Below are 17,748 nucleotides of genomic sequence, written 5' to 3'. Positions count from 1 at the left end.
TTCTATTTCAATTTAAACCATATATATGATAAAAAGAATAATTATAGTATTTCTGAAATTTCAAGAAAAATGTTGAATTTTTTTTAATTTCTAAAAAGTGAAAAAGTTGCTTAAATTACTTATATATTATATACACATATGTAAAATAAATATGCATAAAAAGACAATAGGCAAATTTTCATAATAATTGAATAAATAAAAAAAAAAAAAAAATTAAAAAAAAAAAAAAAAAAAAAACGAGAATTGTATTAATTAAAAAATATGCATATATGTTAATTAGTAAATATGCATAAATTAATAAATTAAAATGAATATATATATATATATATATTAAAAATATTTAAATGAAAATAATTTTTCTCTTTGTAAGAAAAATAATTTAATTAATTTATCATATATAATGATTAAATAAATTTACATTAAAGTAATCTTTCATTTTAACTGATATAAAGTCTTTTATTCTGTGTTTTAATAAATAATCACCACATAAGGCTAAATTTTGTTTTTTAACCATAGTTTTTTTCTTAGTTATTTTCTCATTTTTGCTATTATGATCATTATTTTCATTTTTGTTGAATGTTATTATATCTTCTACGGCATCTTTTAGATTATTTTTTTCGAATTCATTTTCATTTTGTTGACAATTTCGAGGTATATTATAATAACTGGGATAAGCGTGCAAAGTGTCTTTATAGTTGTGAACTTTACTCATATTATTTTCATTTTCATCATAAACTGGATTTATTACTAGTTTTCCTGTTAATGAGTTAAAATTACTATTCATGAGCATTTTTTTTGTATCTTCATTTTTTTTAGCTAAATATTTATGAAATGCTTCTGCTGATTCTTCTACTGATTTAAAGTTGTCATTTTGATTTATAGCAAACGTTTTTCCATGAACTAATCTCCATTTATTATCATATTCTATAATAGTATCATGATTACACTCTGATACAATTCCGTTATTATGTTTTGTCGTTAATCCTTGGATAATCTGTGGAACATCAAAATTTTCTTTTATATATAAAGTTGGTTCAGGTATACAATTTTTTATTTCATCCATTTTATATTGATTGTCTAAATATTTACTTAGATATTGTTTTCCACTTAGATATTTTTGATTATTCTGAAAGTTGGAATTATTATTATTAATATTCTGAAGCATAGTTGAAGAATTTTCTAGCTCATTCGTAATGATATTATTCATAGTGTTCATTTTATAGGGAACTTTTTTTTCATAAAAAGAAGCATTCATATTCCTTAAACTATTTATTTTCATAATATAATTGTTGTTATTTTTAAAATTTTTCATATTATTATTATTATGCATATTTGTTTTTGAAGAAACAGATTTAGTAATGCATATATCACTCAATCCTTTCAATTGTTTTTCTTTCATTTTTTTATTATTAGAATTGATATTTAATGTTCTTATTGTCATAAACCCATTACTTGATTCATTATTTTGCTCATTTAAACCTTGTTTCATGATACCATTAGAGACAAATGACTTTTGAACATCATTTGGTAATTTAATTTTTGGTAAAAAAGAATTATTTTGTTGAATATTTCCATATCTATTATAATAACTTCTTTCGTTTGATTGATTTAAATTTAATTCATCATTATTATATATATTTGTTATTTGATTATTATATATATGATTTTTATTTATATCTCTTAAATTTATTCTTTTTATGTCTGTTAAATTTTGTCCATATGAATTCAAAGAATTTTGTTGATATTGCTCCCCCCAATTTTGTTCATAAGAATTATGAATATTATTCAGGAATTTCTCATTCAGTATTTTCTCATATGCATTAAATGTATTTTGTTTACAAAAATTAGGATTATAATTCTCTTTTTGATTATCTATATTTTGTTCATTTATATTTTTTAAAAATTCGCCATCTTTATTTTTTATATTGTATTCTTGTTCATCAAAAATATTATCCTCATTTTCATTTTCTAAGTTTTGGTCATTTTGATCTTTCACATTCTGAATATTTTCATTTCTCATAATATTTTCTTCATTTTTTATATCTGAAATTTGATGATTTTCACTTATTAAATTCTGTTCATATTTATTAAATGTGTTCATATTATAAGGATAATTCAACTGTTTTGAATTATTATTTAACGGAACTCGTTGACATTCATTATTTTCTGATTCACATACTAACGTTGGTTTAGGAATAGTGTATAAATTATTTTGAAAAAAATCAAATAAGTTTTGCTCTGAATCATATTTTAATGTTTGCTGTGAATTTACATGAAAATTATTTTGATTCATATCTAATAAATTCTGCTGTGAATCACACATTATTGTTTGTTGTGAATGTGTTTGCATGTTATTTTGACAAGTATCTGATAAATAAATGTTAGATTTTTTCAATACATCATTTTTAGAATTAATATGAGATAAATACTGATCATTTAGAATTTTTTCATTTTTTTCTAATGCAACTTTTTCTTTTTTTTCTTCTTCATCTATTTTTAAATGTGACTTTTTATTTAAGTAAAAATTTCTGTTTATGAATTTCTCAGAATCATTATTTTTATTAGATATATTACTTTGGAAAAACTTACTATTATTTTCATAATTTTTATTATAATTTAAATTTACTCTTTTATTTTGCTCTATTTCTACAGGTATAATATTCTTTTCATTTTTTATATCTTCATATTTTTCATCAAAATAGTTTTTCATTTTATTATTTTCTAAGGATATATTAGCTGTATTTTCATTAAATTTCTCTATGTTTTTATCTAATGAATCAACGTTGTATTCCGTATCAGTAGACAAACTTTCATTACACTTTTTATTATAAAAATCAAAATTGTTATTTTTATTAATTATTTCCTGTTTTAATTGACTACTATGGTTACAAATATTAAATATTTCCATTTTATGTAAATTTAAAAAATATGAATTTTATTTTATGTATATATATATATATATATATTTAATTTTTTTTTAGAAGATAAAATAGAAAAAAAGAATTTCTCTGTACATCAAAACAACAAATATACAAATGATTATTAAAACAAATATACTTTTTCTTTTTTAAATTAAAACACTTTTAATAAATAAAATACTTTAATTACTTTTTTTTTTTTTTTTTTTTTTTTTTAAAAAACAAATAAAATTATTTAATAAATTAAATAAAAAATTGAATTCAAGATTCATAATATTTTTAAATTAAAAAAAAACATAATTATAAATGTTCAAGCATTATATCAATATAATAGTAACAATTATACTAAAAATAAGACAAAAAAAAAACAAAAAAAAATAAAAAAAAACAAAAAAAGGATAAAATAAAATACTATAAAATATCAATAATAAAAATTTACAATGTTCTTTTTTCACTGTCTTTTGTGTTAGGTAACAAAAAAACAAAATATACATATATATATATATATATATATATATATATATATATATATATATATATATATATATATATATATGATGAAATTAAAAATTTTTTTCGCAAATGGAAAAAAAAGAAAAAAGAAACATTATTATGATAATAAATTATCATGTAACTTTTCTATAAAAATATTTCTACATATTCTTAAATATTAAATTGTGTTATAAATCATTTTATAAATACATATATGAAATATTTAAATTGTATTTTCAGTTGTATTTTTTTTTTTTTTTTTTTTTTTTTTTTTTTTTTTTTTTTTTTTTTATTAACGCAACAAATTTTGTTTTTATTAAATTATTAAAATACAAACGAGTTTACAAAAATAAAAAAAAAAAAAAGTGCACATAATATGTCTATAAGTTGTAATTTGCGTAACAAAGATATAAATTACATAATTTTTTTACTAACAAATAATTAAAATTTTAAAACATTGTTATATGAAAAGTTATTTGATTTTTTTTTTTTTTTTTTTTTTTTGGTTTATCAAGTATTTTATAATATGTTCGACCGCAGTGCTATTGTATAATTTAAAAAAAAAAAAATTATGCTAAAAATCTTAGTAAAATTTCATTATATTTTATAATTTATGGAAAAATTAAAGTGAAAAGTTTTATTGTGTACATAATTATTTTTTTTGAGTTATATATATATATGTATATATGAATAATACATATATATAAAATTTAAGTAAAATTTTGTATTAAAAAATTGTCAAATATTTATTATTAATATAAAGAGTATTCCATGTAATAAAGTAATTAATTTATAAATAATAAAAAAAATAAAATAATATTATAAAAAATTTTTATTAGTATTTTGTGAAGAATTATTAAGTATATAATTTTATATTATCATAAAATATTAAAGTTTTTTAAAATTTAAAAGTATATTAAAATAAATGGGAAAAATTAACAAAATGAGGAATGTTAAAATGAGTAATTCAATAATTTATCATTCATGCTATATAATTATAGGTAAAAGAATTAATATTTTATAAAAAAATATATTTTCCTATTTATTATATTTATACATATATATATATATATATATATATATATATATATATTTATGTAAATGTATATGTTTTTCTACAATATGTTTTTATTTTAATGTTCAGTTTTAACTATAATAATGTCTAGGTTTATTGTAATTCCTTTAATTGCACAAATGTTCTTGTATACATTTATAACAATATATATTGGAAGCCATGATAGTTTGAAGCAACTAGAAGTTAAAAAATAATATAACATACCCATTTAAGAAGATTATATTTTTTATTTATTAAGTATTTTGTTATATATTGTTCTTTTTAGATCGATGATAGAAAAAAAAATGCTGATAACATAACAGCTTATGATGCTATTATGTTTCCTATTATTGGATCAGGAGCTCTGCTAACATTGTAATAAAAAAAAAAAAAAAAAAAAAAAAAAAAAAGATATATTCGAATTATATAAAATTACAAAAAATAAAAATAAAATAATAAAAATTTTTTTTTTTTTTCTTTTAGATATTTTGCATATAAGTTCTTAGATCCATATTATGTCAATTTATTATTAACTGTATATTTGACATTAGCTGGTGTTTTTTCATTACAAGGAGTTTTTTCTAATATTCTAGTAATAATATATATATTTATAAATAATGATACATAATGTATACAATCATTAAAAAATATAGATTTTAATAATACATATTTAATTTCATTCATTAAAAAAATGCAATTACAAATATTAGTCAGAACTAATATTATATAAAGGAAAATTTAATAATTAGTAGAATTAAGAAAAGAAATAATTTATGCTTTAATTAAATTTATTAAAAAAAAAAGTATTTATTATATTTGAAGGATTAATATATTAGAATAAAATACAGCAATTATATTTATTATTTTGTTTAAGAATATTTTTAAAAATAACTATTTAAATATAAATCTATAAAAGGATATTAATTTATATATATATATATAATTTTTATAGGAACCAATATTTCCAAATTTTTTTAAAAGAGATGAATACGTTAAAACTATAAATTTACCAAGTTTTATATATAAAGGTATTTAATATAAAAATAAAATTAATAATTATTTAGAAAAGAATGATAGTTATCATAAATGTTTTAATTTTTTTTTTTTAGAACCTGTTATTTTTAATACAAATAAAGGAGAAATATTATGCTTTATACTTTGTTTTTTAATTGGATTACGTTGGATTTTTTATAAAGATTTTATAACGCATAATGTATTAGCTGTTTCTTTTTGTTTTCAAGTATTAATTTTTTAAAAAAAATATTATATATATATATATATGTGCACATATACAATTCATTTTTGTTTTTTTTTTTTTTTTTCAAAAGGCTATATCATTAGTTATTCTTAGCAATTTTTTAATCGGATTACTATTACTAGTATGTATTAAAAATATGAAAATAAAATTTTTTTTATATATTTCTTATTAATAATTAATTTTTCTTGATATATTAACAGTCAGGATTATTCGTTTATGATATATTTTGGGTTTTTGGAAATGATGTTATGGTTACTGTTGCAAAGGTTAATTATAAAAAAAAAAAAAAAATAATAAAATAAAGATGATTTTATAAATATATATATATTTTAGACCTTTATTTTTAAATAAATTTTTTTTTTTATTGTTTTATTTATATTTTTTTTTTTTTTTTTATGATATCATTTTATAAAATATATAATTTTATATATGAACATTTCAATATTATTTATAGTCATTTGAAGCTCCTGTAAAATTATTATTTCCTGTATCTAGAGATCCTTTACATTATAGTATGTTGGGTTTAGGTGATATTATAATACCAGGAATTGTTATATCATTATGTTTACGCTTTGATTATTATTTATATAAAAACAAAATACATAATGGAAATATAAAAAAAATGTTTAATGATATAAATATTCATGAATCATTTAAAAAATATTATTTTTATAGTATAATAATATTATATCAAATTGGTTTAATAGTAACATATTGTATGCTATTTTATTTTGAACATCCTCAACCAGCTTTATTATATCTCGTCCCTGCTTGTATAATTGCTATATTAGGATGCTCTTTATGCAAAGGAGAATTTAAATTAATGATAAAATATCAAGAAATAACTGATAAAACAACTAAAACAAAGGTAGATGAAAAAAACAAACAAAATTCTGATAAAGAGGAAATTATTAAAAATGAAGAACCTGTTGCATCAAATACTAAAAAAAGAGTTACCAACAAATAAAAATAATAAAGAAAAATATATACATATATTTTAAACATAAAAGAGTTTATAACATAAATAATATGTTTTTAAAAATAAAAAGACAAATAATACAAAAAAAAAATATTTTGAAATAGAACAGTAATAAGAGTATGTATTTTTTAAAGGAAAAAAAAAATGTTAATAAAAAAAAATATAGGAATTAAATAATGTTCATAAAAATATTGTAAAATTTTATCTATATTTCATAATAATATGGAAAAACATTAAAAGTAAATTTATAAATATTATAAAAAAAAATAAAAGCTTTAAGACTTAATACTTAAATTGTTTTATATATTTATATACACATATGCCTAAAATTTTTTTTTTTTTTTTTTAAATTTTTTTTTTTTTTTTTTTTTTTTAAATTTTTTTTTTTTTTTTTTTTTTTTTTTTTTTTTTTTTTTTGCAATCATAGAATTATTTATAAAAAAGTTCCACTTTTTCAAATATGCATTTTTCTATTGACTAGATTTAATAAATATTTTTAAGATAATTGCTTTTAGATGTAAATATTAAAACAAATTTGATTAAAAAAAAATTTATTTGATCTTAGTTTTAAAGGATTTTTTTAATAACTTTTTATAATATATTTAATGAAACATAATGTTCTTTTTAAATATTTTTTTTCCTAGAAATTTTTAAAAATAGATTTTTATTTCGGTATTTTCATAATATGAAATATTTATATGCACATATGTAATCTTTAATAAATATAAAAATTAGTAATGTATAATACAAACATATATTTTTTATAAATCAATGTTTAAATTTTCCAAATAACTAATATAGGAAATTAGTAAGTAATTATATATATATATTCTTTTATATAAAGATAAAATGAACTTATTCAATATTTTCTGAAATTTTATTATTTAAGTCTTCTAATGAAATATTTGAAACCATTAAGACCTATATTTAAAAATATTATTAAAAAATATATTGTTATACAAGATGATGAAAAAAACTCATTTCATTTCAAAAAAATTATTCATAATTACCTTATCTCTTGATTTTAATCCTGAAACAATAGATATATCCCTTTTTTTCAGTTGTACTAAAAATATTTTCAAAAAATAATTCAAGAAGTGTTTAAAAAAAAAAAAAAAAAGAAAAATATCATTTATAATTATTTTACTAACATATGTCTGAAAAATAATTTATTATTGCTAAATTTGATTGATTATTAATTGGTTGCTCTTGTATGTTTATGTTTAATACTTCTTTATCTGAGTTAAAATCTGAAATTAAAGAACAACGTTTTTAAATTATAATAATTTATAACTTTCAATTAAAAAAAAAATTAGTAAAATTTCAATAATACTATTATAATATATTACATATAGATGTGGTCTTAGAGTTGGGCTTAACACGTAGACTCAATAAAAAACTTTCGTTTTTCTTTTTTATATAATTAGGAATAGTTTCAATAAAATTTTTTGCCTGATTATTCAGAAAAATAGAAATTTAATATATATATATATATAATAAGAATTATTATATTTTTATGAAAATATTTAAGTTCTTTTTTTTCTTACTGTTTCTTTTGACATGTTTTTCGACATATTTTTTCTTAAATGTTTTAATAAAATATTTCCTTTATACATGTATACATATATCTTTAGATTAAATATTATTACGATTTTTAAAATAAAAAAGCTTCTACAGATTTATACATGATTTTCCTATATAAAATTTTTAATAAAATAAATTTAGTCTATATTTTTTTAATCAAAATAATGAATATTTTTTATTTTTAATATAAAAACCTTATTTAAAAAAAAAAAAAAATTTTAACTAATGAAATTATTAATTACAATTCACATATTATTAATTTATATATTTTTAGAAAAAACATTAAAAAATAAATAAAAAAAAAAGAACTATAAATAGGACTATTTATTGTAAATCTTATAATAAAATAGAAGATAATTTATTTTTTTTATAGATGATTTAATAAAATACTACACATTCAATCTGTATTGTTTCTAAACCTTATAAAATTACAATAAATGAACATAATTTAATGTTTCATAAATTCCTGAAGAAATTTTTTTTCTCTAAAAAATATATGAATTTTTGGAAAACAAGTTATTAAAAATAAAAATTAGTTTTTTTTTTTTCTTTTTTTTTTTTTTTTTATTTAACTTTAAATTGTAATTAAAAATAATATATACAGAAATATCAATATATTATTCAGTTTTTTTTAGTATTAATTTTTATAATATTATTAATTATTAATCGTTTTTGATATTAAAGTGTATTCTTTTAATTATACCTTGTATTTTAACATTCTCTTAAAGTAAGCATATTTAATTATTCTTTGTTCCTTTAATAATTAATTTTTCAATAAAATATATTATATATTTTAAGAAAAAAAATAAAAATGCAAATAAAATGACTTTTGTTCCGTTCAATTTTAAATAAATTTAACACTTAATTTATTTCTACATACTATATTTTATTTGTTATAAGATTTTTATATTTTTGTGCATTAAAAAAAAAAAAAATAATGTATTATTATATGGTTTTATAAAATTTTATATTTTAAAAATATAATATTTTTAAAATAACATTTTACAATTTTTTTTTAAAGAATGGTTTATTAAAAAAATGAAATTTTTATTAAATTAAAATATATGCAACTTATATATCATTTTACAATTATTTTTTTAAATATTTAAAAAAAAAAAAATTTAATTAAAAAGTGAATATTTTAATCTACGCTTTTTTCTTTATATTAAATAAAAAAAAAAAAAAAAAAAAAAAAAGTGTTGTTAAAACCTTTTTATATAATTTTTTTTTTTAAATATAGTTTTTTATTTAATTTAAAATTTTTTTTTAAATATATAAACTATTGCATTTACTAGTTATTTGCTTAATTTCAAGTGTATTCTTTATTAACATAAAAAATAAATAATATTATATTTAAATATTTTTATCTCTTATATACCAAAACTAAGCATTATTTTAATATAATTTATTGCTTTGATTCGTAATACTATATATTTAACGAAATTCTTAAATTTTTTTTTTCTTATATTTATATACATAGATGAGTATTTGCTACATTCTGTTATTTATTCCACCTATTATTGGATTAATATTTTCTATATTAGAATGTTTATGGGTTAGTAAAATAAACATAAATGGACCAGAGGATAGATCTAATAATTTAGAAGATGGATTAACACAAGTAGATAAAATGAAAGAAATAGCTTCCTATATTGCTGAAGGAGCAAATGCTTTCTTGAAAAAAGAATACCAGTATTTAACTGTTTTTATTTTAATATTTTCTGCAATACTAATACTTTTTGTTAATTTCTATACGGCAATAAGTTTTATTCTTGGATGTTTGACATCTATCTTATGTGGTTATATAGGAATGAAAATAGCTGTTTATGCAAATGTAAGAACTACCAATGAAACATGGAAAAGCTTAAATAAAGGATATGAAGTTACTATAAATGCAGGAACTGTTATGGGATTTTCCTTAGTTTCTTTGAGTATGATTGCTTTAGGATTATTAATATATGTATATAAAACTTTTGTTTTTAGTGAATATTTCTTAGAGTCTTCCATATATAAAATAGTTGCTGGTTTTGGACTTGGTGGTTCTTCCATTGCTTTATTTTCAAGAGTTGGTGGTGGAATATATACCAAAGCTGCTGATGTAGGTGCTGACTTATCAGGAAAAAATGAATACGGAATTCCAGAAGATGATATAAGGAATCCTGCTTGTATAGCAGATAATGTAGGAGATAATGTTGGTGATATGGCAGGAATGGGTGCAGATTTGTTTGGATCATTAGCAGAAAGTTTGTGTGCAGCATTAGTTATTGGATCTTCTGCAATAACTATAACGGATAATGCTACTTCTGATTTATTTTCATGCATTATGTTTCCATTATTATTTATAAGTTTTAGTATCATTGTTGGTATAATAACCTTTTATATAGTAACTTTAACTGTTAAAATTAAAAGTAAAAGCGATGTAGAAAGATCCTTAAAGTATTTGTTATTTTTATCAACAATATTACAGACCCTTGTAATAATTGGAATAGGATATATTGTTATTCCAACCACTGTGCAATATAAAGTTACAAGAGAAATTGAAAAATGGAAAATTATATTTCCATCATTAGTTGGTTTATGGTCAGGCTTAATAATTGGATTTACAACTGAATTTTATACCTCTTATTCATTTAGTCCAGTTAGAGAAATAGCAAATACACAGAAAGTTTCAGCAGCAACAGGAATTATTTATGGGTTATCATTAGGTTATAAAAGTACTTTAATACCAATTATATGCTTAAGTTGTGCTCTTGGTATTTCTTATGCATTTTGTGACATATATGGAATAGCTTTAGCAGCTGTTGGAATGCTAAGCACATTATGCATTTGTTTAACTATTGATGCATATGGTCCTATATCAGATAATGCTGGTGGAATAGCTGAAATGTCTGGTTTACCTTCAGAAGTCAGAGAAAGAACAGATATACTTGATGCAGCAGGAAACACAACAGCAGCAATTGGTAAGGGATTCGCTATTGGATCAGCCGCTTTAGTTGCCTTTGCATTATTTGGTGCATATGCCAGTAGTGCGAATTTACATCATGTTAATATATTAAATCCATGGGTTATTATTGGTTTACTTATTGGTGCAATGTTACCTTATCTATTTTCCTCTTTAACAATGAAATCAGTAGCTATTGCTGCTAATAGTGTTTTAAATGAATGTTTAGAACAGTTTCCATTAATTATGTCTGAAAAACAAAAACCAGATTATGCAAAATGTATAAAAATATCTACAGACGCATCATTAAGACAAATGATTATTCCAGGTCTTATTTCCGTATTTTCTCCTTTATTAATTGGTATTTTAATGGGTAAATATGCAACCGCTGGATTATTGATAGGAATTATTTTATCTGGTGTTCAATTAGCTTTTTCATCAACTAATTCAGGTGGAGCATGGGATAATGCAAAAAAATATATAGAATCAGGTGCTTTAGGAACAGAGCATAGCAAAGGGTCTAATGCACATAAAAATTCAGTAATTGGGGATACTGTTGGAGATCCACTAAAGGATACATCAGGTCCTTCATTGAATATTTTAATAAAATTATCAGCTATAACTTCACTTGTTTTCGCTAATGTAATTGCTGAAAACTTTACCTCATATACTGGTGGCCCAATTTGGTTAAAATAAAGTCAAAATGATGAAAAAAAAAAAAATCAAATTTCCTACATGATGTACTTATGTCTTTAAGTAATTTAATCAAATTCTAAACATTTTTAAAAATTACTTAAAAAAAAAAAAAATCAAAAATATATGTTTTTAAAATTAATTACTTATAAAATATAAAAGAAAAAAAAATATATTTTTTAAAAAATATAATTTCAAATATTGATGATTCTAAGAAAAGTATATGTTTCCGTATTAACTTTTTAAAATAAAAAAAATAACACCAAATAATAATTATATTTTTTTTTAATTTAAAATACATATTTTTGTAAAATATGAAGAAAACATAAAGCTGTTTTTATGCACTGATGAAAAAAGAAAATAGGGTACATACAAGCATTGCAGCAATCCAATTTTATGAGCATTATTCTATATATATTAATTTTTATTATATACATATTATTGATTTTTTTTTTTTTCTTTTAAATATAATTTTATTTTATTGATTAAAATTTTAAGATTTTTTTTTTTTTAATTTTCTTTACATTTAATATAAAATTTTGTTATAAACTGATAAATTACATAAATTCAATTTTTTATTTTACTTTTAAAATGTTCTGAAGACGGAACATAACTTGTTATGTGTATCATATTAGAAAGTACTTTTTAAATTATGTATTGAAATATAAAGTAATTTACTTAACATGCACAAATTAAATAGAAATATTACAAAAAAAAAAAAAAAAAAAAAAATAGTTGTACTACTATATTAAGTAATTATTCCCATTAAAGGAGAAAAATTCTTAATAACTTCTTAAGAATATTTTGACAATTTTTACTGTTTATTGAAGTTTTAATTTATAAATGATCTATATTTAGAAGAATCTTTACATATTTTATATGTTGATTCTTATAGAAAAAAATTAATAGTTTCTCTTTTATTTTATTTTATTTTATTTTTTTTTTTTTATTATTTCCTTAAAACAATTTTAAATAATTGGATATTTACTATTTTATATTCCCGCATATTATATAAATTAATAAATTTGTTAATTCTATAATGAAAATAAGTATAGATACATAAAATTTCCTATTTAGATTTTTAAAAAAAAAGAATATATCTATAAATGCATTTACATATATTTAAAAAAAAAAAAAAAACTTGCAAAGAATATCGAGAATAATGTTCGATAAAAAAATATTTTATATTTTAAAAAATTTTGTAATTTTTTATCATGAATAAAATAATGTGTTAGAACAATTTATACCTTTTAATTTTGTTATTCTTTTTTTCAACTAAAAAAATCAAAATACATAATGATACTAATCTCAGAAAACATAATATAAATTTTAAATTATATATAGTGATGATTTAATATAAAAACATAAATACTATAAATATATATATATTTTTTTTAAAAAAGGAATAAAGAAATAATTTATTAAAATAAAATAAACAAAGAAAATGTGTTATAACAAAAATATTCAGAAAAACTAAAAAAGTAAATAATATACTTTTAAGTATCTTTAGAGAAACTTCAAGATCTTCACTCATAACCAAAAATATAATAATTAACTCTCATTTTATTCGCTTCATAAACAAAAAACATAGCAAAAAAATAAGATATATATTATTTACTAATTCAAAATGAAAAAAAAAAAATATGCAAATATATAATTTATATATATATATTTTTTTTAAATGTTTATTAAATATAATTATGATACTACAAGAATAAAGAAATTTTGTTTTATTTATCTTAATTTCTTAATTTTTGTATTCTACCTTTTTATTTTCATTTTATTCTTAATATTATTTATTTTATTTTATTTTTTTTTTTTTACAGTATAATATTTAAATATCTTCTCTATCAATTTTTAAATATATATATTCAAAAAATAATAATAGGTATAATGATATATTAATAATGTATAAATAATTACTAAATAAATTGTTTTAAAAAATTTAAAATAAACATAAAAAACATTTCTATTGTATTCTATAAATAAAAATAAGTAAACACATTATGTTAAAATAAATAAATAAAATATTAAAAACTAATATTGTTTTTCATTTTTACATAAAAAATGTATGTATATATTTAAAGTTCGATTTTAAGGTAAATATCAATATAAATATGTGAATAACAAATTACACAGATCTTTAAATGATAATAAAAAAAAATAAAAAAAAAGAATATTCTTCCTAATGTGAAGTATAAAAAGAAAAGTAACAATCAAATATGTCTCTGTATAAATTTTTTTAATTTAAAAAAAAAAAAAATAAAATAATATTTATTGTTGTCTTTAAAATAATTAATTATAGAAAAAAATATTTAAAATCTTTATGAATATAATTATTCATGATCTTTTTAAATTAATGTTTATTATTTTTACAAATTCCAAGTTTAACTTAATATATTTTTATTATTTTAATTTTTTTCATTTTATTTTAAAAAAAATATAAAAATAACAGCAGTAATATAAAAAAAAAAAACACATGTAAATTTTTTTTTTTAGTAATTTGTTAACTTTTTTTATTTTATTTTATTTTTTTATATATACGTATATTTATATTTATATAAAAATTTAATTTTCTTATTTTACGCTTTTCTTTTTCCATTTCTTTTTCTTTCTTATATTATTTCTTAATGCTTTATATTTTTGTTTTGTTTAAGTTTGCAGTGTAATGATTTATTCCTTCAAACAATTTTTTTTCTTTTTTTTTTTTTTTTTTTTTTTTTTTTTTATGTTTCAAATTTTATGTTCAAAAAGTTAAAAAATTTTGATATGTATACAAGTTATCAGAGTTGAATTAAACTAATAGCATTTGACTTATATATTTTTATACATTTTATTTTTTTAATATTTTTTTCACTTGGAATGTTTAATTCATAGTATTCTTCATAAAAATTCCTTTAAATATTATTTTATTTGCATTTATAAAATATAAAAAATAAAAAATAAATATATATTTTAAATATAAATTATTAAACAAATAAACACATTTAAATTTTGAATTCTAATTTGATTTTTTTTTTTTTTTTTTTTTTCTTTATATATATGTTCCCTATGAATATATATATATATATATATAAATATATTAAATAAATTTATTTAAAACAAAATATTCACCATATGCAATAATATATAAAACTGTTGAATATTATGCACATTAATGAATATATATTCATATAAATATATAAGGCAATATATATTTTATTTTCATAATTGTTATTTATTAAGATAAATTTAAACCTTATTTGATTTATACTTAAAATTTTTTTTTATTTTTGTTATAATTTTACTTATTTAATATCACTTTTCTTTTTCTCTTCTATTTTTTTTTTAAACTTTTTTTTTTTTGGTGAATATTTAATAAAACATTTTATAAATATATAAAAAAAAATATGTATAAATTAAAATGTTATAAAAATGGATAATCCAAATTTTACTAATTCTTCTGTTAATATGTCCTACTTTTTAAATAATAATAATAATAATACAAGTTTAGATAAAAATATGAATAATGTAAATATGCTAAATAATAATAATAATTGTGCTTCTTTTATGAATAATGTTGATGGGCAGAATAATGATAGTTTTAACAATTTAAATAAAAATGAGGAATCTATTGATATACTAGTGAATCAGATGGAAAACTCGTTTTCTATAAGCACAAATATTATAAAAAATGTTAGTAATTTACTTGAAAGCACAAAAATTGATGATAAAATAAAAGGAATTCGATTAGTATATGCTTCATTACATTTTAAATATAAAAGTAATATCGATTATAAAAAAAATTTGTTAAATAGGGGTTGCGTGGTGTTAAACACACAAGAAAAAAATGAAAATGAGCAATTTGAAACAGAAGGGAATACTAATGACCATAATAATTATAATAATTTTTTTCCTCATAATTATAATGATAATATAAATATATTTTCTAATAAAAATGAAGATAGAAATGGACTAAATCATAATATGATAAATAGTTACTCAGGAGATAATCAAATAAATTTTAAAGTATTAAATTCTATGATATTTGCCAATTATAAAAGCATATCAAATGTTGATGAATATTTTGATTTATTGGATAAATGTTTGACAAGGGAAAGTGTTATTGATATAAATTTAAGTGATATATTTGAAATGAATATAATAAATTTAATAAAATCCTTATTATATAATTACATTTTTCATAATGATGAAATAATAGTAGAAGCTTTAACTTTATTAATAATTATTTTTGGCTGTTGTGGAACAAATGAAAAAATTAAACAAGAAGTTGTGGATGAATTATATACATGTGCTGTATACATGTTAAAAAATATATGCCAGAAGTCCTGTGATAAGGTTTACACACCTTTAATTGTACAATTAATAGTAGCATTATTAAGAACAATAATGACATATGATATAACAAAATTAAAAAATGATTTAATAGAAAATAAAGGAGTAGTTGAAGTATTATTAAAATCAATAGAAAATGTTCCTAATTTAAATGGAGTTCGAGTGTGTTATACATTAGTAGTTTATGGCTTGAAGATGTTTTATGTGTCAACATGCCAAATATATGAGAAATCTTTTTTGAGAGAACTTGAAATAATAACTAATTATTTATCAACATGCATCAAAATGAATGATGAAAAAGTTTTATTTTTAACTAGTTCAACATGTATAACTATATGTGAAAATCAAATTGGAATAGATGTTTTATTGAAAACAGACATACTGCATAATGCTGTATTATTATGTGAATCCTCTAACCCTGACTTAGCGTTTGAAGCATTATCAATTATATCAAAAATAGCATATGCTGCTAATCATCAACAAATATGTATACTTATATCTTGCAATGTTATAAAAGCTTTGAAAAAAATTTTGAATAATTCAAAAATAAAACCAGGAGCAAGAGCGAGGGCTTGTAATGCTTTAGGAAATATTGGTTGTGAAACAGCATCTGAAGTAGAATTATTAATAAAAAATGATGTATTTCCATTATTAGTTGATATTTTTCAAACAGATAATGATTTTAATACAAAAATTGAAGCAGCATATGCTGTGTGTGCTTGCTTATCAAAGGCAAATCAAAAACAAGTTGGATATATTATTTCATGTACAGCTACTACAAATCGATTAGGTCAGAATATTTGTATGCAATTAATAGCAGATATGTTAGAATTAGTTAGTGAATCAGATCCAATGAATAATGGAAGTGTCAAGTTATGCAAAAGTATTTTAAGAGGTTTAGAAAATATTTTAGATAAAGGAGATGATGAAACAAGAGATTTATCTCTATGGGAAAATCCATATGTTTTTATGTTTAAAGAAGTACAAGGAGATATTAAACTTTTACAAATGCAATTTTTTCCTGAATATTATGTAGTTAATAAAACATATGATATACTAGCTAAATATTTTTCCTTAACTTCTACGTGGAATAATAGAAAATAAAACATATATATATATATATATATATATTATATTTATTTATTTTTTTTTTTTTTTATCTTTTTTTCTTTTTATTTTTTTATTTTTTCTCATTATATTATTTTTTAACTTTTCTTTTTATTATTGTTTATGTATGTTCAACTTCTTACTTAAGGACGTATATATTCATAAAGTTCCTTTACATTAATAAATATACGCATATACAAATATATATTAGTATGAAGGTTAATAAGTAAAAAGAAAAAAAAAAAAACGTATACATACGTAATTAACAATTCACAGAAAAAAAGTAAATATAAAATTCATCTTAACTATTACATATATCTAAAAGCTTTTTCCTAGAGATGTTCATATATAAAATCATTGTAAATATAATAATATAAAAATTTCGTA

The 17,748-nt window shown here is 18.1% G+C and overlaps 5 protein-coding genes across 5 annotated transcripts; 3 read left to right on the top strand and 2 right to left on the bottom strand.

Annotated features, from left to right (window-relative positions):
- Positions 1-391: 391 nt before the first annotated feature.
- On the bottom strand, positions 392-2,908 carry VP1 (V-type H(+)-translocating pyrophosphatase, putative; the record flags this gene model as incomplete). The annotated part of the gene is made up of 1 exon (XM_028670873.1): positions 392-2,908. The coding sequence occupies one exon, from the start codon at positions 2,906-2,908 to the stop codon at positions 392-394; it is 2,517 nt and encodes an 838-aa protein (XP_028527582.1).
- Positions 2,909-4,335: 1,427 nt separating this feature from the next.
- PGAL8A_00216300 (signal peptide peptidase, putative) lies at positions 4,336-6,689 on the top strand (the record flags this gene model as incomplete). Its single annotated transcript, XM_028670872.1, has 9 exons — positions 4,336-4,411; positions 4,555-4,667; positions 4,751-4,839; positions 4,948-5,056; positions 5,417-5,492; positions 5,574-5,704; positions 5,793-5,843; positions 5,923-5,988; positions 6,177-6,689. The coding sequence occupies 9 exons, from the start codon at positions 4,336-4,338 to the stop codon at positions 6,687-6,689; spliced, it is 1,224 nt and encodes a 407-aa protein (XP_028527581.1).
- Positions 6,690-7,556: 867 nt separating this feature from the next.
- Positions 7,557-8,317, bottom strand: PGAL8A_00216200 (conserved protein, unknown function; the record flags this gene model as incomplete). The annotated part of the gene is made up of 5 exons (XM_028670871.1): positions 7,557-7,622; positions 7,712-7,767; positions 7,853-7,951; positions 8,051-8,153; positions 8,249-8,317. The coding sequence occupies 5 exons, from the start codon at positions 8,315-8,317 to the stop codon at positions 7,557-7,559; spliced, it is 393 nt and encodes a 130-aa protein (XP_028527580.1).
- A 1,448-nt stretch (positions 8,318-9,765) lies between these two features.
- VP1 (V-type H(+)-translocating pyrophosphatase, putative) lies at positions 9,766-11,922 on the top strand (the record flags this gene model as incomplete). Its single annotated transcript, XM_028670870.1, has 1 exon — positions 9,766-11,922. One exon carries the CDS (start codon positions 9,766-9,768, stop codon positions 11,920-11,922), a length of 2,157 nt encoding a protein of 718 aa, XP_028527579.1.
- A 3,411-nt stretch (positions 11,923-15,333) lies between these two features.
- On the top strand, positions 15,334-17,358 carry PGAL8A_00216000 (conserved Plasmodium protein, unknown function; the record flags this gene model as incomplete). Its single annotated transcript, XM_028670869.1, has 1 exon — positions 15,334-17,358. One exon carries the CDS (start codon positions 15,334-15,336, stop codon positions 17,356-17,358), a length of 2,025 nt encoding a protein of 674 aa, XP_028527578.1.
- Between the last annotated feature and the right edge of the window lie 390 nt (positions 17,359-17,748).

The sequence above is a fragment of the Plasmodium gallinaceum genome, assembly GCF_900005855.1.
Source record: "Plasmodium gallinaceum strain 8A genome assembly, contig: PGAL8A_v1_76, whole genome shotgun sequence".
In the NCBI taxonomy this organism is placed as follows: domain Eukaryota; phylum Apicomplexa; class Aconoidasida; order Haemosporida; family Plasmodiidae; genus Plasmodium; species Plasmodium gallinaceum.
Note: the sequence above shows the minus strand (reverse complement) of the source record. Positions and strands in the feature narration are given on the sequence as shown.